Here is a 23,934-nt window from a genome sequence, read left to right as displayed (position 1 = left end):
AATTCTCACTGCAATGCTTTCCAGAAATGCATGGGCATGAATTCTGATCAACACCGACACCTGTATCACTGCCAGAGCAATAACCTGTCCAGGACACTCGCACAGTTGCTTCTGTGACTATTAGATAAAAGCCAGACTTGACACAATCAGCTCTGGCTCACTGTTCCAAAACGTCTCCTTTATCCTAAAAATCCTAAACAAAACTCTGCACTGTGCCCAGTGTGCTCATTTGTACTGCTGTGTCAGAACACGACGTGCACGATAACTACATTTTCAAATGAATTTTGCTCCAGCAAAATTCTAGCAGAGAGGTGACGGTGGGAACAGGTCCATCCCTCCATCAAGACTAGGCTAAATGTCCTCATAAAAATAAGCCCAAAGCTTCTCTTGGAGCTGGAAGTCCAGCACGCAGCGTTGATTTTAGTGCTATTTCCCTCTCCTTTTTGTCACCTCAGTAAAGATGTCTGCCTGCCTGTGTGCCCAGGAAGGTCCTTGGCCCCTTGGCTATCTCTCATGACGATCGGTTCATAGCAGTTCTCCTGAAAGGCTTCTTTCAGAAATACAGGCACTTGACATATTAAAACTAGATGTAAGCAAGCTGGGAGTTAATCAGGATTTAATGCAGCTAAAAGCTGAGATATGGAAGCTGCCCAATAAGGATTTTACTACTGTGCTCCCCCAACTTCTGATTAAATGTATAGTTTCACAAGGGATTCAGAATCAGATCCGTGTTTAAAAATACCTATTTGATGAATTTATATTCATGGGGAAGAACAGCTGAATTAAATTGGAAGACAACCCCCTTCTACCCTTTTTGTTCTGTTCTCTGAAGAAAGGTTCAAATGTAAGGTCAGTGAAATATTAAAATACCGATTTTATTTCCTACTATACCTCAGCCCGGAGCCTGTTTTACTGAAAAACACAATGCCTTGAGAATTACCCATTAGAGAAATGAAGGCTTTGGCTCTTGCTGGTTCCTCTGTGCTGTCTCTCAGTTTTGCTTCGCAGAAGTACATCCCAACATCAGCAGAGGTTGGGTTGGTGATCGTGAGGCGTCTCCCAAAACTGCTAATTCCACTGGTGATTTTTATTCCATTTCTCTTCCACATTATGCTTAGTCTCTCAACAGGTCTACCGAGATTAAAAAAAATACAATAAAACATTACAGAATAATCTTGTCTGCAGTTATACTTGGATTATAAAGCTCCTTCTATCTCCAACATTGGCTATTGAGAAGTAAATGCATACGTAACTTCTACACTTCAACTACAGACTACTCGAGTGGCGTTATGCAAGTACAGTTAATTGATACAGCAATAGAAGTTAAGTACTAATAATTTCATTTCTCTAAGCAAAAGAAGTAAATATTGTTATGTGAATCAGCTGCATGGGAAGTGCTTTCATTATAACTCAATTACTAGGAAAATATTAACCATATCAAGAACATCTCTGCCCTCAGAGGAGAATGTAAATCAGTTGGTCTTCCTATCAGCTGGAGACTCAACTATTCGCTCCCTCCAGTGCAAACAGCCACGTGCACAAAACAAATGCTGTGAACTCTATGTTACGGTGCATTATGAACAGTTGAGCAATAATCACTGTAAACTAAGAACATCTGTAATAAATTACTCCGTAAGAGATTTTTCCTAATTTATTTACTAGGAAGCACAGTCTGTTGATTTAAACGGTATCACCTTCCATGTCAATGTGCAATATAACTGAAATATTACTTAAGTGAAACATAATTATTTCTGTAAGACAGTGTTTGCTGATGGCACAACACTATTCTTGTCTTTACTGGGTAAGCCACAGGTGGGAAAGTATCTCTGCCTACATTCTTATTTTGCCAAGCAAAAAAAAAATATCAAAGTTTAATTCAGTAATGTCGAACAAATAAGATTATTCCTGAGGTTACTTTGAAGAGCAAGGGACACGGTGCACTCTGCTTCAATAAGAAAGAATGTAAAGAACATGCTATGTTCTTTCCAGCAAAGGAAAGGGCATTAAAATCAGCTGCTGACGACCCCTCTGCTTTTACAATACCTTGCACTGGCTACACATTCCAATGTGACTTCGCTGCTCCCTGCTACAACGCTTGTGTTCTGCGGAGGGATGACGATGATGGGAGCCGTGGTGTCAGATGGGTCCATGGCACCTGTGTGGGCAGAGAGAGCCACTAGTGAATGCCTCATACACCCGCAAGGACCAAACCACCTCAGGTAAAAGACCTTGTCAAGAGACACAGCTGCAAATTCCATTCTTCAACCGCAGCGTGGATTTTAATCTCCTTGTTAAAGGGAGATCTTCAGCATGACCGTTTTCGATGGCTTTCATTACACTGTACAAACACACTGTTTCAATACCCCCAGCTTGGTATCATTCAAAACACACATAACTCACAGAACTACTCCCAGATGGAGTGCAGAGGCCAGTCTCAAATAGAGAGCAAATAAATTAAGCATCCTAAAGGTTTGCTATTGTTGAGCAATTTTTATTTTTATCAAGCATTTGCTGACTTATATTTTTAAGACCGTTTCATGTTTTGTTTAATCTTCGCACTTCCATGCTATTTCAAAAGAGTCTGCCAGTACTCATGTTAGTTCTTTAAAAAGATTTTACACACTGGGGAACAAATATAAAATTAACAAAGCAGCATATCGCAGCAACTTCAATCCCCTTTTCTTATCAGGCAAGTAAATAACCTAAATCTGCTCATCTTTTGTGAGGCATCGTACTGTAAATAATTTAGCTTATGCAACAGTCAGCAGACACTTAAAAAATGGTAAAAAGGCTGCTTGTAAATTTTGTCTGTGTACATTTAGTAAGTGAATTAAAATACCCATGTATTCATAGGTACTTTGCTTCAAGCAACTCATTTGGAAGAGAAAAATTAGCTATTTTTTAGCTTGAATGAGAGAGTAATAAAAATTTCTAAAGATATGGAATCCAATAAGTAAATCAGAGAAAAGTAATGAAAGTAAAACTAAATTGATGCAAATCCAATCCAATTCATCAGATGTCTTCTGCAAGACAGGCTAACCCATGCATTTTAGCTGGTAAGCAGAACGGGAAATTGGCAAACCCCAATGTCCTCTTTTATGATGTTGTCCTAAATAATAGCAAATGACAGAAAATTCTTTGCTTATCCAAAAACCAGCATGCCAAAAGCTGTTCAACATTCTGTTTTCCTTCTTAGATAGACTTAAGTTTTTGGTAATGGGCCTCGAAGGTCACAAGGTCAGCAGATATCTGAAACGCTGAATGACAAAATTTTGGCCTTTTGACTCTTTTGTAATTGATAGCAAATAGTGTACTAAAGGAGATAAAAGCAAACAGTACAACGCTGAAATGTTAAGAATACCACCTGCACACCTGAATAAGTTCATGAATCCAGGGGCAGTGCTTAAGGAACTGATAAATGCATATGTACTTCTTCCCATAAATATGCTCTATTAACCTGACACAGCATACATACACAACTTGCATGGGATCTCAACAAGCAAGATTTCAGCAAGATTTTAGTTCTGCTCCACAGTATTCCTGGAAATAAGACATTATTGGGTAGCTAATCTGCTTTCTGAAGATCTCTGTGGTGGAATCTTCCAGGTAGCAATTGAAAAAGTATAAACCAAGTGTCAATTAGATGAGCAACTGGTTATTGACGAGAATAACCTCAGCATTAGTGCACACCATTACCTTTTGCACAAGATGAAGGTTTACAACAGTAAAAGCTAAAAGAGCAACAAACAAGTTACTAGTTTGGCAATGATAATTTCTTATCTCCATCTGGAAAAGAGGAAAACCACTTGTTTGGCTTATCAGCTCCCCTGAAGAATGTGTGTTTTTAGTATGCTCAACCATATTAAAAACAACCCAGGAACAGAAGCCAGCTTTGTTGTAACCTCTAGGAGTTCACCCCATGGGAAAGGCTCTTTGTGCAGCAAGCAGATAAGCAGGGGAAATAAAAAAGCACTTTCCTTTGCCTGCAACCAGGAAAACGTAAGGTTGCTTTGACTTTATTAAAAACCATAACAAGGATCTAAACAAAGTATGTGCTTATTTTCATTTCGTACCATCCCTGAAACAAATCTATTTAAAGCAGTCTTTTGATAACAGTTTTGAATGGGTGAGCAGATGAGATACTGAGAGCTCACCAAAGCAGCTAGCGCTTGGATTCTAAGTGAAATCATACAAAGGTCAGCTGCCAATGCAACAAGCATATATAAAAAATCCAACATTTCAAAGTATTATCTAAACAGCATGAATATTTCATATTCAAAGACAGGTCAAGTTTCCCTCTGCAACTGAAAGAATTCTGTTGCAGTAACTCACTCTGGCCCAGTCCTACCAAATAAGACCCAACCAGGACATTCCCAGAGCTATCTGTGCAGAATATAGCCTGTAGTTCTGTTTTAAGGCAGGTCAAGGTACCAAAGGAGAAATTTGGTCTTTCTCTTTGATAAGAGTCTCCATAGGGCTGTAATGTGGGATGTGTTTGCCCACCTGCAATGCTATAATGTGATGGAAAACACAGCAATAATAGTGGAATGACAAAGTGCTAGGCTGCATCAACTGAGGACAAGCCAAATGAAACAGTTGTGGACACAGAAACAAAAGGAAAACGCTGCTTGGAAGGCCTCAAGCATGCAGGGATCTCCAGCAAGATCCCCTTTCCTCCACTGCCAACCCTTAAATGAGGTCTGGGAAGGGATGGATCCTGGTCCCACCCCTTCTGGTCACTCAGTGAATTGCATACACCTGGGCTCCCCTGGGTTGGCCCTGCCTTCTCACCAGATGCTCCATCACTTACCATTTCTGCTACACAACCCTATCTTCTCACCTTTTTGTAAGAAATCCACAGGCTGGAATGGCAGAGCAGCCAGGCTCCTCATTAAATGAGGACTAACACTGTGGTCTGTTCCCATGATGCGATGCAGCAAATCAGACTTTGGCCTGTGGTCCCTAATGGATATTTTGCATTATTAAAAGGCTGCTCAATTTCCCACGTATACTTTATTTTAACGATTGAGCTTCAACTTCTTAGATTCATGTCTATTAGGAAATATTTATTAAAGACACTGAAACATGAGAGCAGTATGAATGAATGCATGAACATACAGCCATAGTCAGATGAATCTGCTGTCAGGGGACCACCATTCCCACCCATCTCATACCTGCTCTGAAATAAAAAATCTTCCGTTTCTATCTACTTTCTGAACCCCTTCTCTCCCCCAAAGCAATATTAGGGAAAGAACACTGACCCCAGAATTGCAGACAAGGGATCCCTAACTATGAGACATAACAAATGTGTGGGAACTTGCAGGAAGCTGCAGAGACAAGGCTGAAAGGTACTGAAGATCACTTAAGGGATGTGCTCTTAATTCGATTCTAGTCCTAGAGGACTGCCACAGGCAAACATCCCGATCCAAGCAGTTTCCTTCAGGAAAGGCTCTCTGCTTTATTTTATACTGTACCTATTTTAGCCTCAACCCTCACAGTATTTCCAGTCTTTCCTTTGCTTCTAAACCAACTCCTTAGACATCCTGTGATTACTGGTATCCATTAGGGCCCAGTAAGTGAAGTACTTTCGGGAACAGCCCCAGCCGCCCTTTGATGCTCAGTTACCATAACTCACACATGCAGGAGTTGATCTTGGAGCTGTTTCAGTGGATCCCACACTGCTCATGAAGCAGTTCCTGGACTGCCATTCTCAGCCCATTACATTAACTTCCATCAGTATTATTTTTCCATGTTAGAATTTAAAAATAAAAATTAAAAAATATAGAAAATGGAATAAGGAGCTCCAGGGTCTTTTGGTCCCTCTAAACATGAGCTCCTCTGGAGACTGTGCAGAATGCACAGAAATTCTGCAGAAAGCAGAGATATGTTAAGGGAAGAGAGAAAAAAAGGTGATGGCCTCTTGCATCATCTATTTGTTTTTATCACCAGTGCCTGTGTGTGACTGCACAACTCTGATCTTGGATCACGGTGAACTTCCGCTTTTTAACTCCCATCTGACTGACAGCGAAACCAGCCCCAAGTGGTCTGTATAACACTGACTTCTATTTTTCTTTTAATACTGATGAGCTGTAGAATTTTAACTCTCTGCTATTTAAGTATTGTAATTATGCAGACTGCCCTATACTCTCTAGAAAGACACAATCAGTGTTTTTATCTCCCTACGTATATAATCGTATTGAGTACAAGAAATTTTAAATATTTTAATTTACAGTTTATAAACATCACAGACTTTGTCAAAGTCACTTGAATGTTTAATTTTCCCAACAGAGATGAAATCTGACTCAGGCCATATGACAAAACACAAAAATACAAAATGTGCTTTTCCCTTTAGAAATGTATAAACATGAGCTTCTTCCCCAGCTCTTACATTATGGTATGCAAACTTTATCTACATCTGTTTTTGCAGTGCAGAATATTAAGAGCAATACTTCATGGATGCTCAAATTCCTCTCAGACAGACACTGTGCCAACCAGCCCTAATAAAAGGTGAGAGGAAGCGTTTATCTCTTGAAAAGAAGTAATAGCTTGAGATCAGACTTGAGAAAAATAGCGAGTCTTATTTTTAAGCCTGTGAGATTAAATTGCTCATAGGTCCCAGCCTGCTGATGACACAACACAGCTGAGGTTATCACGAGCAAGAGGAGTGAGAATTGTCCAAATAAACACCCAGATCACCTGATTTACACGGGGCAGGGATGGGATACTGGCTGCTACTCATTCCTACTCTGTCTTAATTACTACTGCCATTATTTCTCAATGTCCTCTTTTTAGTGAAAAAGGAATTTCACTGGAGTCAGTACCCAAAACTGGATTTACTTCTTTACATTAGGAAACTCACCTAAGAAAAAACAAAAACACTTTGAGGTAAGGGTCACCAGTACCCTACAGCTAAACTAATGGAGACATGGAGCACCTTTAGCAGAACTTTGGAACTATTTACAAGTTAAGCTGGAAGAAAAAGATTAGAAAACCTTCCCTGCAACCTTCCTACAGACTTTTAGACTATCACAATTTGCAGAAGTGCCTTTTCCAATGACTATGCAGGATACATGCAAAGCTTCTTTTCCAAATTACAGATATCTGCATTAGAAAAAAGTAGAATAGGAGAGGAGTCCAACACCAGCAGCAAAAAAAATTACATATAAATAATTGAACACTATGGCATCAAGGATAGACAATCTCAGCCTACAGAACACAAAAGGGAGAAATGTCCCTCACGTGGCATCTCAAGGTTGCTCAGGGGAAAAAAAGAGACCTTACAAATACAAATTATCTAATGGAATAGATATCACTTTTTCCGTAATGGATTAATTCCCCTTTCCAGTACAAAATACACAACAGAAATTGGATCCTGATCAAGAGAAGATTAATTTCCCTTTCCCTTTTCAGTAGAAGGTGCACAACACGACCTGGAGCCGGATCAACAGACTGGCAAATGTTGACAACCACCTGTGGGCCTGAGAGTATCACTACACAAATATGGAAAAAATATGTTTATCAATAGTAAAGCTCTGCCCTAAAACACTGTCACTTGTTCCCTACTTGTCAGACTGTATGTTAACAGATTATGCAGTGAAAGAGCGTTAAGATAATACACGTTACTATTTCATTTTCTCGCTTCTATTCCAGCAAGAATGGAATCAAGAATTTATCAAGAAAAGGTAAATAGGTGATGTTGCTCTACACTGCTGTGTACTGTACAGATCTCTGCACAGACTTATAAACACAAAGAAAAATAAGAGATTTTCCTGTCTTGGTCACATTTATTTAGTTTGACAGCTAATACTAAAACTCCAGATGGAGCATTTTGAGATAAAATTGTGTATTTATAAAATAATTAGCAATCTAATTACACAGAGTTGGCATATGAAGAACTGTTATGACTATTCAGTACCTGTGGATATCTTAAGAATCCTCAAATGTACATATTATTTCTGATCTTCCAACCTTTGAGAGGCTGCAGACTCAAAATAGTAAGGAAGCAACAACAAAAATTTCACTTTCTGGAATCGAATTTATAGTGAAAACAGCCTAGTTGCTTGAATCAATCACCTCAAGCAAATTCTTATATATAAGGTCCTCATCTTGATCTAGACATCAGACATCATGACATATGAATAAAACACCAGACATGGGAAAGGTTTACAAAACACAGTACAAGCAAAACAAGTGAATGATCTAGGTCAGTTATATTTATTGACTCAATACACTCCTGTCAATGTGACCAGCTTTGCCCACATCACATCAAATGCATGATTCATTTCCACTGCAAGTAAACCAAAAAGAGAGAAAGAATAAAAAGCCAATACAGCAACAACAGAACTACAGTAAGCAGATCACAGATTAAATACATGGTGTGTGAGGGTGGATTTGGTGAAGAATAGCTCTTACTGAAAATTTCATCAACACCTCTTGGCTGAATCACCCATGCCAAAAAGCAAACAAGAGTTTGAAAACCCCCACACCTCCATTTCCTATCCACTGCTAGGCCTTCGTGATACACCATACATGTTACAATAGGACTTTGGATGCCTTTAACTCTAAAAGCTAAAGTTACCCAAAGATAATTAACATACAGAGTATGTTTTACCCAGTCAAGCTTGCAACCCTGCAAGCCATTCAAAATGCATTTCACGTCAGGAACTTGCTGGTCAGTTTGAAGGGTGCAAATACTCACATGACTAAGTTAAGCAGATGCACAATGAATGTATTTTTCCTGTTTTCTCTTCTAAGGCTCAGTCTCTGTAAAACTATGTAAACCTTTGGTAAGAAGATGCTTCATGTGCATGGAGCTTCCTGCTAGCTGTGCCTGGGGCAGGACTGGAACGCACCTTGTGAGTCAGCGCCGCTCCATCTCCTGTTTCTGAACGTGCTGGGTAGCAGTAAGAGCACTGAGCATTTTAGACTCCACTTTCATGATTGGAACGTTTCCTAGAGCTTTGTTAAACCCTACTAGAAGCACTCCAAATACCCAGCTGAAATGTATTCCTAACCAATGTACCCCATTTGTTCCTCTGCCAAAGCTGTCTTTTGGCTTAAATATCTCTTTTCTCCTTCTGTGATTTTTACCTCCTTAAGTATTTATAGGCAACAATCATACTCCTTCACAGTCTTAGTTTTACCTAGCTAAACTATTCTTGCCTGACAAGTTTTAAAGGATTCACTGAAATATATACAAACAAAAGAATAGGAGCAAGGGTAAAAAGAACAGCTAGCATCACATTATAAATGTTTCCAAATGTTTAAACAAATAACAGCCACATTTGTAACAGCTTTTTTCTCTCCTTTGTAAAGACTTCACAGACTGCAAGAGCTGTTAGTTTTAGCCCAAGGGAAAGATTAATGGAGAACTCAGCTCTAGCCACAAGATGACTTATACCCTTTTGTGTGTAGATACTACAGCACAGAAGAGCTTTCTATACTGCATTACATAAAACAGCCGAAAATACAGGTTGAGAAGCTTCTAAAATCTTGTAGAGAGCTTTTAGGATGTACCCCAGGCAAAATGAGGCACAGGGGCCTGACGAGGTTGGCGTAGGATCAGAGGTATTTGTGCAGCCACCACAAGGATGAGGGTGAGGCTCACGCTGGCATCTCTCCAGGCTGTCTCTCTCCAGTTTTGTTCCACAGATGGGACAGGGATGGCAGATGCAGCTTTCTTCCTGATTTTGCCCTTTTTCTACAAGTCCTTAGTGAGCCAGCAACTGCTGCTGGCGGCCCAGCTCTCTGCAAGCCAGACTTGTTCCCCTCTTTCCTACTAGTTAAGTTCTACAAATCCACTCTGTATTTTAGGACTACTTCAGCAACAAATTTCCAGTGTTGTCCCATGCAGTTCTAAGGAAATTAAGCCACAGCTCAGTTACACAGCTACACAGCTCCCTGTGATGACTCAGCAGCTCACTTTAAAAGCAGACCAAATTTCTGCTCCAACACTCTGAAATTCCCTTCTCACAACTCCTAGTGACAAAAAAAAAAAAAAAAAGACAATTTGGCAGTTCAGTCTCTGTCACCGACCTGACCTTCCCCCATGCACAGCGAGGGGTTCTCTTCTGCCCAGAAACTTATCATCCAGCACATCATTAGAGCTTTTAACATGAAAAAATATAGAGCCTCAAGCTATTCTAGCTAAAGAACACTCAGGTGGCTTTTCAATTCACCAGATAGCTTTAATATCGGCTATATAAGAGGATAGAGTGTGTAATCTTATTCAACAGCAGTTAAAAGGGGAAAGAAAAAAATCCGTGGTCTAGCAGAGGAATCTATTAGCCTCAGAGTCAGCCTCAAAGCAGAGCGAGGGGCACCAGGTGGAGAATCCCACAGCAGCAGCACCCAGAACCTGGGGGTTTTATTAAGCTGGAGCATCTGAAACATGCTCGTGTCTGGAAAGATTTTAAAGTAACTCATCAGCGGAGATGATTTTTAAGAGGCTGTAATATTTTTATGATGCACTAAAGTGCATCATAAGAGAAGCATCCTTCTAAATATAAACAGGCATGCACTTAGGGGAGGAAACAGGTTTGAGATTGGACAGTGATGCTTTGCTGCTTGTGTATTCCTGCAGCAGACAGCAAAGGTCATGCTATGCTGAGGACAAAAAGAAACTTTTAGCATCTTGCTGTCCTGGCACTCTGCATACCTGGATATTTATCACTTGTTTTCTTAATAAATGTAAATTAAGTTAATAAACCACACATTACTATCTGGATGTTAAATAAACTCGAACTGTCAGTTATCAGTCCAGCAATACGAAACTCACTGGAAAGATAAAAGTTCAGAGAACACAGCTGTGTTGTGTGAATCAGAACTGCTGGTATTTTAGATGTTGCAGTTCTCACCAGCAGATTGTGGTTTATTGTCAAGCAGCAGGAAAGGAAGAGAAATGGGAGCCAATAAAATGCTGCCACCCTCTATTTTCAAATGTTCCATCAAATGTGGCTTTTTTTTTTTTTAATACATTAATTTCTTAACTCCTCACATGGTTAAAGGACAAATAAAATCACACAGCTGACAATCGATCAATCTATTTGCTGCTTCTCATACTTGTAAAAAGTTCGAAAACTTCTACTTAGGAATGAAATGGTGATAACAACAACAACAAAAAAGATGAGAAATACATTCCTCTCTGTCCTTTACCAGACTTGAATAAAAGGGATAAAGAAAATAAGGCAGTACCTTGGAAATAGGCACTTGGCACCATATACTGATAATCTCATAAGTAGTTCTGATAAAGCTAAAATTATTACTAAATTTTAGCTTAGCTTCAAAACTTGGATTTTTCTAATATCAACTTAGATTTGGGAGAATACTAATAGAATTCTGGCAAATTCATGAAAATCACAGAATGAGAGAATGGTTTGAGTTGGAAGGGACCTCAAAGACCATCAAATTCAGTCCCCCTGCCACACGGTTGCCAGCCACCAGATCAAATACTAGATCAGATAAATAATAAACATTGCTGGATTTTAGAGATTTCCTAGCAGTTGGATACGTACTGTGCTGGGCTGCTTCTTTAAAACTCTCGGATCTTCCTGAAAGAATTTAAATCTCTCCTCATGGAGAATCAGCAAATGAGAAATCTGAGAGTGTTCCACGGTTGATTTGTCCTTCACAATGAAAGGAAGGGCTGCTGCGTCAGAGACATTTGGTGCCAGTAAATGTGTACGGGCCACCAAACTGGCCATCATTATGCAAAACATGTATATAAGAGTGCCTATATAGATCTGAACAAGACAGCTTAAAGCCATGCAAATGCATTTTTGCAGTTACTGGATAAGCAAGGTGTTGATCAAAGCTTTCCCCAGCAAATCCACTCTGAGAACGAGGATTAAAATTTGTTACATTTAAACATCAGTTGAACTTCAAAAAAACAGAAATCATCCAAATTTCAAAAACTGTCCTCAGATCCTAGATGCTACAGGCACGGAACAATTTACGAGGGCTTAAGAGAGCTCTTCTACAGATATTTATAACATTGAACTAAATAGGCACTTTTGTTCTCGGCTGCTGAAACTCCTATTCAAACCAAGATGCACTTCCTGAGCAGCGTTTTAAGCTCAAGGTCAACTCTTGCCGCATTCTATTTATATATTTATATGTGAAACATGTTTTGGGATCCAGATTGCTACCTTGCTCCCAAAGGTCTGCTGCTTCCAAGTCTTTACATAAGGAGAGTGGATCTGAAAAGCAAGAAGATACCCCACAGCCTTCTTCCAACAGCTAACTCAACCAAACATATGGAATGACTTGTCAAAATAATATTTTCAGAAATAGGTTATCAGGGGCCTCAGGTCCATTCCATATGGTCTGAAGTTCCCCACCCTCCTGACCATACCATGCTACTTTTTCTCTTTGTTCTACAAGAGGATGCATTCCTTAATAAAAGTCGTGCTGCTCAGGTCACAGAGATTCAGAAGGAAATAAAATTTCATTTATATGTTTAGAACACTGAAAGATATAAAAGCAGGGCAAAATCACTCATACGGCAGAGCTCAGAATCTAAAGAAAGATTTTTCCTACCAAAATAAAAAGATTTTTTTCTTCTTTAAAAGCACAGATGTTCTTCTAAATAAAGTGGAGGCTTTCCGTTTGCAGCCTTTGTGATTATCAATCTTTGGTTATTTTATAATATAAGGTTGCCTCAAACCTCACCAGGGAGAAAAATACACATCGCTTTATTTCCTCTGTAGCAAGAACAAAACAACTGTGAAAGCAAAGAATGTTCCAAAAGAGCAAATAATAACCCAGCTAAAGAAAGTCTACAAACTTATTCATTCAAAAATAATTCCACAGATGGATAAGCATTTAATTTTCTGAAGTGAGAATAAAACAGCATCTCTCTTCTCTGGAAGATGGAATAGGTTTTTGTATCTGCCTGTTTATACACCGTACATAAATACATGCTCAGAGAATGCTGCAAGTACTGCAAAAGGAAATCCAAGGGGAAGTTATTACTCAGGCTCTTTGTTAGTATTTCTGCAGAATGGGTAGAGCTGCCATTGTTAAAAATGAATTTAGTTGTACCTTACTCGGCCGGTACAAATGCTGTTTGCATTAACGCACTTCTGATTTCCTTTCTGCTGTTCTCAGATAAGACTGCAGTTGAAGAGCACGATGTCTTTTCGATCTTGCATTGACTTCTTACCCTCTCAGAAAATGGCTGGGTCGCTGTTTGCAGATGCACTTTCTACATGTGACAAGGAGACTTTGCTCCAATAGTGAAAAACAGACACTTCTTTCTACAGGGGGTTCCTGTCTCCCACTTCACCCAAAACTTTGCATTCCACACTGCTGTTTTTTTGTGTTTTTTTTTCTTTTTTTTGAGATTTCTATTATCAGAATACGATGCTGGGACGTCACAGCAGAATTACAGCTACTAAGGGAAATTAAAGGGGAGAAATGAAAGAAAGTGAGAAAATGTTACACTTATGTCATCTAAGACACAGATGTACCTGAGATACAAATGACATCTATTTCATGTTATGTTTTTAAAATAAATAAATCCCCCCTACATTTAACAAGATATAGTCAACTTCAAACGTATCCTTAGGTTACCTGTTTGAAATTAATTGGCAGTGTGTGATTAGGCAGAACACACTGAACAAACTGTTTAGTTTTAATCAATCCATTTCATTCTGATTTGCCCTGGAAATAACAGTAATGATACAATTTTTCTATCCGGTTGGTAACAGTCAATGTTAGTGCAGAGCTGTCAAGCATCAGGGCAGCTGAAACAGCAGGAAAATGTTGCAGGGTTCACTCTGCACCAAGATGTTGACTCCTGCTGCCTCATACACAGAAACTCTCCTGGAACAACTTATACACACAAGGTGAAGAAGGATGAATCACTTTGCTCAGAAATGTCACAAAATGCATTTAGGTATGGATTATAAATATATTCTGCAGCTAAAATAAAACCAGAGTGACGATGGGAAGAGTTGGCTGTCTGCTAGTATCTGGCAATACGAGTCTCCTGAAGTGATGCCCATCAACCTACAGAGCCAAGCTGGCTTTGCCTTGCTCTGCTTTGTGACTTCTGTCCCCTCTCTTGATCTTGGTATTAGTTCTGTAAACTCAGTGCATCCATGCTTATCTTCATGAAATGAAATACTACATGAATAAATCACACACAATATCAAAAGCTAATGCTGACCTCTCTACAGACTGCTGAAAATGCTCAACAGAGTGCCACTTAATTGACCTATCTCCTCTCCCCTCCTTTCGTTCAAGAGTAATTATAAAGAAGAGATTGAGGTGTGCCAGACCATTTAGCTCTTCAGAAGACAAGGAATTGTAAAACGCAGACCAAATTTAAGACAATAAAATGTTATATATTGCATACTGAACCACAGCATCTCTGAGAAGGCTCAAAATAGAAACAGCTTTTAGGAAAAAACCAAACAAACCTCCCTCTCTGCTGCCTCCAAAGCCTTAACTAGAAAGGAAGAAAAAAAAAAAGCAGAACAAAAAGCTCCACAAAACCTGAAGTGATGTATAAAAATAAAAGTACAACTGAAGCATTTTTGACATTTCTCTATCACTCTTAAAAATAGTAATAATCCTGAGCTATTTTCGTTGCTGAAAGAAAATAAAAATCAATGCATTTCCACTTAGTGCTTTTGAAAAGGATTACTTGGTATTTCAGCAAAACGCTTTAATGCAGCTTTGTAACGGAGCCCACCATAACTCACAAACTGGGCTCCTCACACTCCAAGCATTTCTCTGCATGCCAGCAGCCAGCACTGGAAGGGAATGCAGGTGAGGCTGCTCCTCCTGGGCTCATCTGTGGGTACCTGCACCATGCCTGTCTATGTAACCTAAGTGCTCTGGGACTCCTTGCCCTGTAAGGCAGGGATTTGAGTCAATAAAAGAGCAATGTATGTCAGGCCAGGCTGGATGGGGCTTTCAGCAGCCTGGTCCCATTGCAGGGGACTTGGAACAAGATGATGTTTAAGGTCCCTTCCCACCTAAACCATCCTATGACTCTACTACTCACACCACCTTGGGTTGGTACTTTCACTGCTTATCACTTAGGTTCAATCCAGCAAGCAACGATGCACAAATTGAGGGTGGGGTGTTTTGTTCCTTTGTTTTTGGTTTCTGCTTTTAACAAAAATAATGGATTTATAAGCCTTAACTTTAGAGCATGCCCAAAGGTTTGGAAGTGCTGGCTTTCAACCCAACTGCATTTCTCGTTTTTTTGTCTGGCCATAAGTTTTAGGTTTATAACTATGAGCTGAATAAAAATGACCAAATTGCCGATAGACATTAAGAATCTCATGTAAATCATTCTAAAATATGCAAAGCCATCTTTGAAAGAGGTAAGTGGTTGAACTTCTCCCTTAATACAGGCACGATAGATATAAAACTGTATATTTTACAATGAACCACAGGTACTGCTCAAAATAATTAATACTGATAACCAATGCAAAAGATATCATGAATAAAATGCATCTTTCAAAAAAAATCTGTTTTTCTTAGCTCAGATAAGAAGAACCACCAAAAATGTTTTAAAACAACTGTTTTCAAATGTCATTTTTTTCCCCTGTTGTTTCTGATTCTCTCTGCATACAAATACAGAAAATGTAAAACCCAGCAAAGAGAGAAAGCAGAACATTTAAAACAGCTGATATAACTGCACAAAACCTTCACTCCTACCATTAAAAAGTACAATTTATTACCACTGGAAAGCATAAGAATTAGAAAGTACTCTTGAAAAATAATAACTGCTTCTACCAGCACACCAGAGACCTCTACAGAAGATGTAGGAACCATTATCTCCATTTTACATGTGGTGAAAATGAGGCAAGGACAAACACTGCTGAAATGAGGCTACAGCAGGTAAAAGTCTGACTGGTTTCTTACAATCTCTCCAACATTTTGGTGCACACTGAAATATAGGATGGAAAACTTTTTTTTCTTTCTGCCCTCCAACTAGCAGAAGAAGATGCTGTACAATCCCATGGAGACTTTGCAAGCTCTGAAGCTGTCCCCAACTTCTCCCACTCCTGTTGCAGCTTGGTTCTCAGTTGAAAGCTTTGTTAATGTGATATGGCAATTTAAATTAAACTCTATTGCAAATTTTCAGACAGCAGTGACGGGGCAGTTATTCACAGCATCTCTGGTCAACACAGACTGAACGTGGAAAAAAAAGACAGTGTATTCTCCCAGGTTTTATCACTGGCAATGCCAGGACAGAATAAAGCAGGCAATTTGCATTTCTCAGCATTACTGTTTCAAGCTGCCTGCAGACTCTGGCACACATCCTCACACCAATTTAAATGAGCTTTCGCCATTGGATCGAGCATTGCAAATGAGTGTCTAAAGCCTACATCGTAATGTATGTTAAGGCCATTCAAACAACAGGTTACACTGCAGAATTAAAATTCTGCTTTCCTGCTCCTCAATCTCTACAGTAATTTTCTACCATACCTTTTGTAGTTTTACAAGGAGATCAACTGCATACACTCAATGTATTTCAAAACAAAAAGCCAAAATGAAAAGTGGCCAGAAAGCATGCAGAGCTCTCAGACTTGAAGGCTATGCAGTTCTGCTGGAAGCAGGGACTGACTTCTGTGCTACATAAGCTGAGATGGAGCTGTACCAGTGCTTGGGGACGGAGGGACTGACTGCTGTTCTCTCCTCAGGCACCTGAGCCAAATTCTTCCAAGATACCTGCAGTATCTCTTCCCCTCTGCAGTTTTTCCACCAATAAAGCAGCAGTCAGGATCAAAATCAACTGCTGGCTGCTATGGAGTGGCTAGAAGAGCATTGGGCCCTGACAGAAGATGGCCAGCACTGCCAACAGCCCAGAGCTGGACCTGCTGCTCCCCCTTGGGTGCTGCTGCCTGCAGTTGAGCTCAGCACTGACACAGTGCAGCTGTGTGACCGTGGGGCTGAGTGGTGGGCAAACAGCTCAGCTGTGAGAGCTGCCTGAGGCACAGCTGTAAGAAATCCCACACGGGGTTTCTTTGCACCGACCCAGGAGCTGCCTGTGAACTCTGGGTTGCTGAGCTGCTTTTCAGGTATGCCCCTGTACTTCACACCTTGGGTTGGTGCCCTGCTGACCTGAGCGCCTGGCTTTAGGCTGCACTCACTTTGGCACTGTGGATCTGCCAGTGATGAGCAGACCACTACCTTGAGCACTGAGAATGTCTCAGGTTGACACAAGGCAGCCAACAGCAAGCAGTGTCTCCTGCCCCAAAGAGCATTCTTGTCAAAATAAAAAGGGAAAATCCGAATCCAAAGCATTCATTTTAAATGTATTTTCCCAGCCTGTGCCAGTCATTGTCATCAGCAATAGACTACAAACCAAAACAGTGAAATGAGATGCTGGGGAAGCTGCTATAGCTTTGCTTATCTTTTGACCACTTTGCTGTCAGCTGCTGGATGAGCATGCTGAATATAACAGGTGAGATGGACAGTGCTACTGGTATGGTTGTGGTGAGCTGTGTATACCAGTGGCACCACATGACTCAAAGATAGTTTATATCAGAGAAGCCTCCTGGGTAGGAATTCAGATTTTTCCACTTGCACATAGAAATGGCTTCTGAGGATGTAACTTAGGGTGAGTTTGTTTCTCTCTAATCACTCGATTACCACAACCAAAAGTTGGAACTGGGACAAGAGTACTTAGAGAGCTTAAACGACAGATGTCATTCCATTTCTGAGAGGATGTTAAGGGATATTCGAGACAGGATATGACTATCTCTTTAGAAAGAATGAAAAATAAATTGGATTTTCTCCCAGTAACCTTTATGAAACACAGTTTCCCATTTGTCTGTGGTGACAGATTCCTGTATTTCCCAGAGGAAAATGCAATTTTCATTGAGGAAGGGGAAGAGAAAGAGAAGGTGAGTGAAAATGTTTTTCATTCTTTTAGTTCTTTCAAGGACCATTTTCTTAGGAAACAATTTGATGAATTCATGTGTACAACTGCCCATTCCCAGGAGTCTTGTACCTACAGATGTATCCATAGCCTGGGATTAAGTTGAAAGAAAAGGGGCACAGTAAATATGATATCAGTTAATACATTACCCTTTGACATGTCTTTGAAGACATGATTCAACAATCCATGAAACTACTGTTCTTCCTGAGGCAGAAGTATTTACATGAATTTGTTCTAGATACTCTCCAGATATCTCCAGTTATACTTCTGGCTACTGAGTTATTGCTCTGACCACTGCTAGAGCTCAGACTGAGCTGTCTCGTGGCACATACACACAGATATGTATGTATTTGGACAGTTTTAGGCATGTTATTTTCTAATCAACTTGATCAAGAGCTAAGAGAAGCAGAGAATAAGTGACATCCTGAAGGTGGGGAATGCATACACTGAGCTGCATAGTCTTATAAAAACTCCTCCCTTCATGAATACCCCTGATTTAGGGGAAAAAAGATGAATTTTGTAATGAGGGCAAGAATTCTCAGCCTTTCTTACAATATCACAAAAAAGGCATCCAAAGATGAAAGGGCACATTCAACAAAGCACAAATATATGTTAGCATTATTTGATGATCAGCTTCAGGTTAAACCTGCCTTGAGACTGGAGATTAATAGTGATAGCTTCTTTTAATGACTGCAGAAATGCCACAGTGCCTGCCAATAACAACTTGAGCAACGAACAGGTTGTTATAGAATGTATTGTTTATGCACCACTGACTGCAATCTCTATACAGAAAATTTAATAGTCCCTTTTTTCCCTCTCAGCAAGCTTATGTGGTTGGGGATTTAGAACTGCATTATTCCTTATGACCTGACTTATTTATCATGTCAATCATAGTAATGATGTGTCAAAATTATCACAATTCTGAAGCTTTCCCTTTATCATTGAGAGTGCTCTTTCTCAGCACCGTAAGCACATATGACAGAAGAGACATCAGAGGCATAGATTTCATGCATGGCTCTAACAAAATCACAGGGTTAAATAGCTACTTCTAGAGCCAAAGCACCATGGAATAGCTCCTTTCATTTTTCTAATTCAGCTCCTTGTAATGGCAGCTAGACACAGCTGCAACTGCAATTAAGGAGAAAAGATGGGGAATAAAACCACACAGAGTCAATTGCCAAAGGTCAAATTCAGATGCTGGAATTTGCAGGTCCTGACCCTCCTCACAGCATGCAGTTGGCCTTCTGATACCACCAGTCAGGTTTAAAATTACAACTTTTGCAATTAGGAAGACCGAAGAATTAGACAAGCGGCTAATTTATTGGTGAGATCATCCCTCCCCATCTAAACAAACAGCTTTGCCAGGGGATCAACTCAGGGAAAGGAAAATAATGTAGACACAGGGATTAGGAATTGCTGAAACTGATGTTTCAGAGAAGTGTGTGTGCAAGGTCACAGCCCCATCCCTGAAGGTGACTGGCGGTTCAGGCGCAGCATCCCTCGGAGCAGGTTTCTGAACAAAACACTGGAGTGCATCATACCAGGTTACTGACTCGGAGAAATTAAAGGATGAGAAATAGTTAACAACAGGAGTTCTGGCGGAGGTACAGCATATATTCTTTTGGTTCAATTTTCTAGAGCCTGAGGTCTGAAAGAGATGGAAGCCTCCTTGAAAGGGTCTGGACAGCATTCTAAATTTCATGTTCCATAAGTTTCTCTCAGTCACAGAAGATTAATTCACCATTTATTCTGTAGCCTAGCAAGAACTCGGGAAGCAAGTAGTGTGTGCTGTCCTGAAGGAAGGAGACAGCAAAGCCCTGATCCCTTTGGGGCTTGTAACTGTGGCTGGAACCATTTTTAAATGCAGTTACAGCCAAAGAGAGTTTTAACAAGTTTGAATGCACACCTAACATCGTTATATTCTGAAATATGGATTCTCTAACTGGTAGCTTGTGTTGCAGCATACTTTTTGCTAGAGTAGCTGTCTGAAATGATACTAAACCAAGCTAGCTCTGGACATGTTGAAAAATGCCTGTCAGGTACAGTTCTGGCAGCATCGCCATGAAGCTTATTTGAAGTGTCCAACCTATGGATCAGCAAAAATATGGAGCTTAACACAGACTAATAAAATACAAATAGGTTGTTCTGTGGGAACTCTGATGGAACTGCAGAGCACTTACTGCTGAATTACAAGGTGAGCACATCTCAAGGGACTCTAGAATCAATAAAAAGAAATGATGTGGCCCTCCACCAGGTAGAGTTAAGACAGGTCCATAAAATGAACTGACAACAGCCTGCAAGAGTTGCTTAGTTAGGATAAGTAAAGCTGTGGGAGTAAGGACTCATGAATGGGAGATTTAAGTTAGGCAACAACTAGCAGCACTCCAAAATTGACTAAAAGAAAGAAATCCTAAGCAAGCTCTCTAGGAAGGTACTTATTTATTCTTACAGAAGTTAGGAATTAGGTTTAATAGAGTAGAATTAAGATTTCACAGCTACATATACCATTCATATTATATTATGTGGCTGAAACAATCAGCTGGCTGAACAACTGCAGTACCGTACTTAGCCTGCTATGCTGCACCACTCAAAACCCCTTCTCTCTTCTTTTGGAGGTCTTCACTAATTTGTCAGCAAGCTTTAATATTGCTAAGGTAGCAATTGCAACTGTGATAGCATTAAGATCAATTTTTCTTTGCTGCTGCCAAGATTACCCTTCATTCATCCCCTGAGACAGCTCTTCTAAAGAGGATGTGCTTGCAACACATGTTCTATTTCCATACCTTTGTGTTTTCTTGGTCAAAAAAGAACAGCTAGAAAGTTAACTTCCAACAGACCTCAATTTTCTTTTAAATTTGATTTTCGTAAATGAAAACAGTAGTTTCAGTCTTCTAATCCCTTGATTGAGCACTAATATAGCACAAACTTCTACCTAAACTGACTTCAATAAAAGCAAGTAACAATCAGCCAAAGTCTTTGCGACAATAGAATCTGTAGCACAAATTTGGAATAATTACTTTATTGCCTTGGAGGGTCCTCAAATGTACTTTGGTTCTCTTGATTTTTTCCTATGACACATTCCAAACTAACCACTGATAGACCAAAGAACTTTTGTGTTGAGCTCACTATCTCAGCAAAATATGACGACCCGTTATTTGCAGAAGGTCAGATCAGATTATTGCATACTCTCATATAGCTTCAAAATAAGACATTGTCACCAAAAGAAATGCTCTAATATCTATGGAAACAACTTTACAGTAAACATAGCTTTTAGTGCTACAGCCAGCTGGAGCTAGATTGAGCAACAGAATTCACAGCCCATCCCAAGTCTGAGGCATACTCTGGAACTGCATAGGGAATGTTCCTGAATGACACTGAATGTGTCTTCAGTGTATCATAGCAAAGCAAAGTCCAATATCTTTGCTGTGTCCTTGTAGGGCTTTTAGAGCCAAGTAAGCTGGGTCATGTTCCTTAGGAATTTCCACATAAAATATCTTCCCTATTATGAGCTCGGTGGAATAAAAGTGTGGAAGTGTTTCATGAGATAAAGATAATATAGAGAAAGTTCATGAAACCAAGAAAGCTTCACATCTTCCATATTCAGGCTGAATTTGGCTTCATGGTGATTTAAACAATATGAGACCACTTTTAAAAAGATAGAATCATCTTGAGTGACTTAAATCTACAAAATTTAAGAAATCAGCCAGTCTGACTGTATGGATCATTTCTCAACATTCCATTTAACTTTTAATTACCCAACAGACTGTAATAGCTCCTTTGGAACTGTTAAAACTTTGTTATGTCACTTTGGCAGCTACAAACGCACAGCACAAAGTCCTCAAGCTAAAAATCATTATGAAATTATGGTAACCTAAAAAAAATTAGATCTGTACTAAAAACTACAAAGTACCAAGAAGTAGGTGTGTTTACAGATGAAGAAAATAAATTCAAAGCATTAAGTAGCACAACTAACCTTTCTTGGACACTAGATTAAAAAGGGAAAGAAAGGCTTTAGGAACGTGAGAATGCAAAGATAAATGGGACTTCATTTAAATCACCAGCCTAAAACAACACAGAAATTGTATTGGTGGGATTTGCAGAGAATGAGCTATTAAATGATTTATGGATTTGATGGAAAGCGAGCTGTATATAGATGAGACATTTTCTCAGCTGTTCTTTCCAAATCATGGAAATTCCTGCTAAAGGCACAGCACAGACTTAAACCAGCACAGTTCTCAGCAAGGGCATGGACCAGGCTTTCATGATGTCAACAGCTCATCCAACCAAATGGAACAGACTGTCCCTGTCCCAAAGATCTTGCAGTACATGTGCACTGCAGATGGAAGTTCCCCTCCCAAAGCTGATACAGCCACACAAGAAAGCAGTATTCAACTGCATTTGACAGCATGTTAAACTGCTGGATCATGCTCAAAGTTTCTTGTGGACATCCCAAGGCAGAAACACTTCCAAGAGGCATTTTGCAGTAATAATGAGGCAGCTCTGCATAACTTTGTTCCCTGAGTGCAAGTCACGAGCAGTACAGGAGTGAAAACAGGTGTGCCTGCTCAAAAACAGAACAAGAAGGTAGTGGGCTGGCAAATGACTAAGTGGAGCTGGCAGACGATCTCTCTGGCTGCCATGGGGATGAGAAGGGAGCCATATCCTCCTTAAAAGTCCGGCTGTGGAAGACAACTGCTGGACACAAACTGTGAGGGTAAGCAATGGCCAAAAGCAGTGTTTTGATGTGGTGCAATCAGGGTAAGACTACAGTTCTTTGTATAAAAAATAAAAATAAAAAAAGAAAAGACATTGTAGTAATTGAAATATGAGTTGTTGAGAGGTTGGACAAGAGTTTAAGATTTACTGAAAAGGCTGTATCACAGAAATATTAAGTAAGAGGAATTTCTAAATAATACACACAACATAAATGTGAAAGATGACAGAGTAAATAATTCCTAGGCAATGACATTCCCGGGACAAGCAGCATGTTTGTGTTCTCTGGGGGAATTGAAAAGAATGAGAGGAAGAAGAGGTGTGGCAGGATCTGGGAGGACTGCTATGGCAAGATAAATCTGAGTTGTCAAACATGGTTGATAAATAGTTGATATATATCAAAGAGATTAAGAAGGAGGGCAAAAAAGATACCCCAAGAAAGCTGAAATAGGGATAAGGTGGGGGTTCTCTGAAAAGACGATTAGATTGATGAGAAATCAAGTGAGGATGGTGTCAAAGCAGCTGAAGTTGTCAAGATGTCAAGGAAGATAAGCACCAAAGCATCAAAGGAGCTTACCACTGCTAGGACTGTCGGAAGCGAGCAATAGCAACAGAATAAAGGATCGTGTGAAATGCCTCTATTAATAACATTAAATATCCTTAGTTCAGTATTGGGGTACCGAGAAAAGCAAGGGGAGCATAAAAGGTTACAAAAATAAACATGCAACAAAGCATGCGCTTGGAAAAGGCTGAAATCCAGGACTGCAATTTTGAAATGGATGCAAAAACAACTAACAAATCAATTATCAGAGTTTAAATGTGGCCGAGGTGATATGGAGAGACTTACTGGAACACCTTCATTATACAACATATAAAAAAAACCAAGGAGTCAAAAGTTTTCATTCCTACAGCCTTTTATTTTAATGATGCTTACTGGCCTTATTATATGCAGATATATTACTTGCCAAGTCAGTTCACCAGACAACAGACATCACCCTTTGTAGGCAGAGAACAATTTGGGTGCCTTTCAACTGCTTATGAAACAATTTTTATGTAAGAGGTGACTATGAAACGCTATTGCTGTACCAACACAGTATGATATTCTGTTTCTGTTTTGTCTGTCTTTAAAGATGTAAGAAAAAACAATCCAGCAAACAATGTGCAGAATTGCAGAACACAGACACAAAGCTGCTGATGCAGCACAGTGCCAGCAAGGCAGGCACACCGTGCCTGGCATTCCCCTGCAGCACAAAGGGAAACAGTTCTTCCACTGCTGCTTTTAGGAAATATTAACATTCTTGGATAGCACTTCAGCT

The 23,934-nt window shown here is 39.8% G+C and overlaps 1 protein-coding gene across 1 annotated transcript in view; it reads right to left on the bottom strand.

The window, feature by feature from the left end:
* The window catches only part of LOC100551119 (protein sidekick-1), a 112,903-nt gene that overhangs the window by 59,057 nt on the left and 29,912 nt on the right, over positions 1-23,934 (bottom strand). Inside the window, exons 3-4 of the mRNA XM_019620835.2 lie at positions 2,044-2,155; positions 941-1,131 (exon numbers count right to left, since the gene is read on the bottom strand). Coding sequence (XP_019476380.1) covers positions 941-1,131; positions 2,044-2,150 — 298 coding nt within the window. The 5' untranslated portion in view covers positions 2,151-2,155. The remainder of the gene's footprint in view (positions 1-940; positions 1,132-2,043; positions 2,156-23,934) is intronic.

The sequence above is a fragment of the Meleagris gallopavo genome, chromosome 16, assembly GCF_000146605.3.
Source record: "Meleagris gallopavo isolate NT-WF06-2002-E0010 breed Aviagen turkey brand Nicholas breeding stock chromosome 16, Turkey_5.1, whole genome shotgun sequence".
In the NCBI taxonomy this organism is placed as follows: Eukaryota; Metazoa; Chordata; class Aves; order Galliformes; family Phasianidae; genus Meleagris; species Meleagris gallopavo.
The sequence above is the reverse complement of the archived record's forward strand: the minus strand, read 5'-3'. Positions and strand labels throughout refer to the sequence as shown.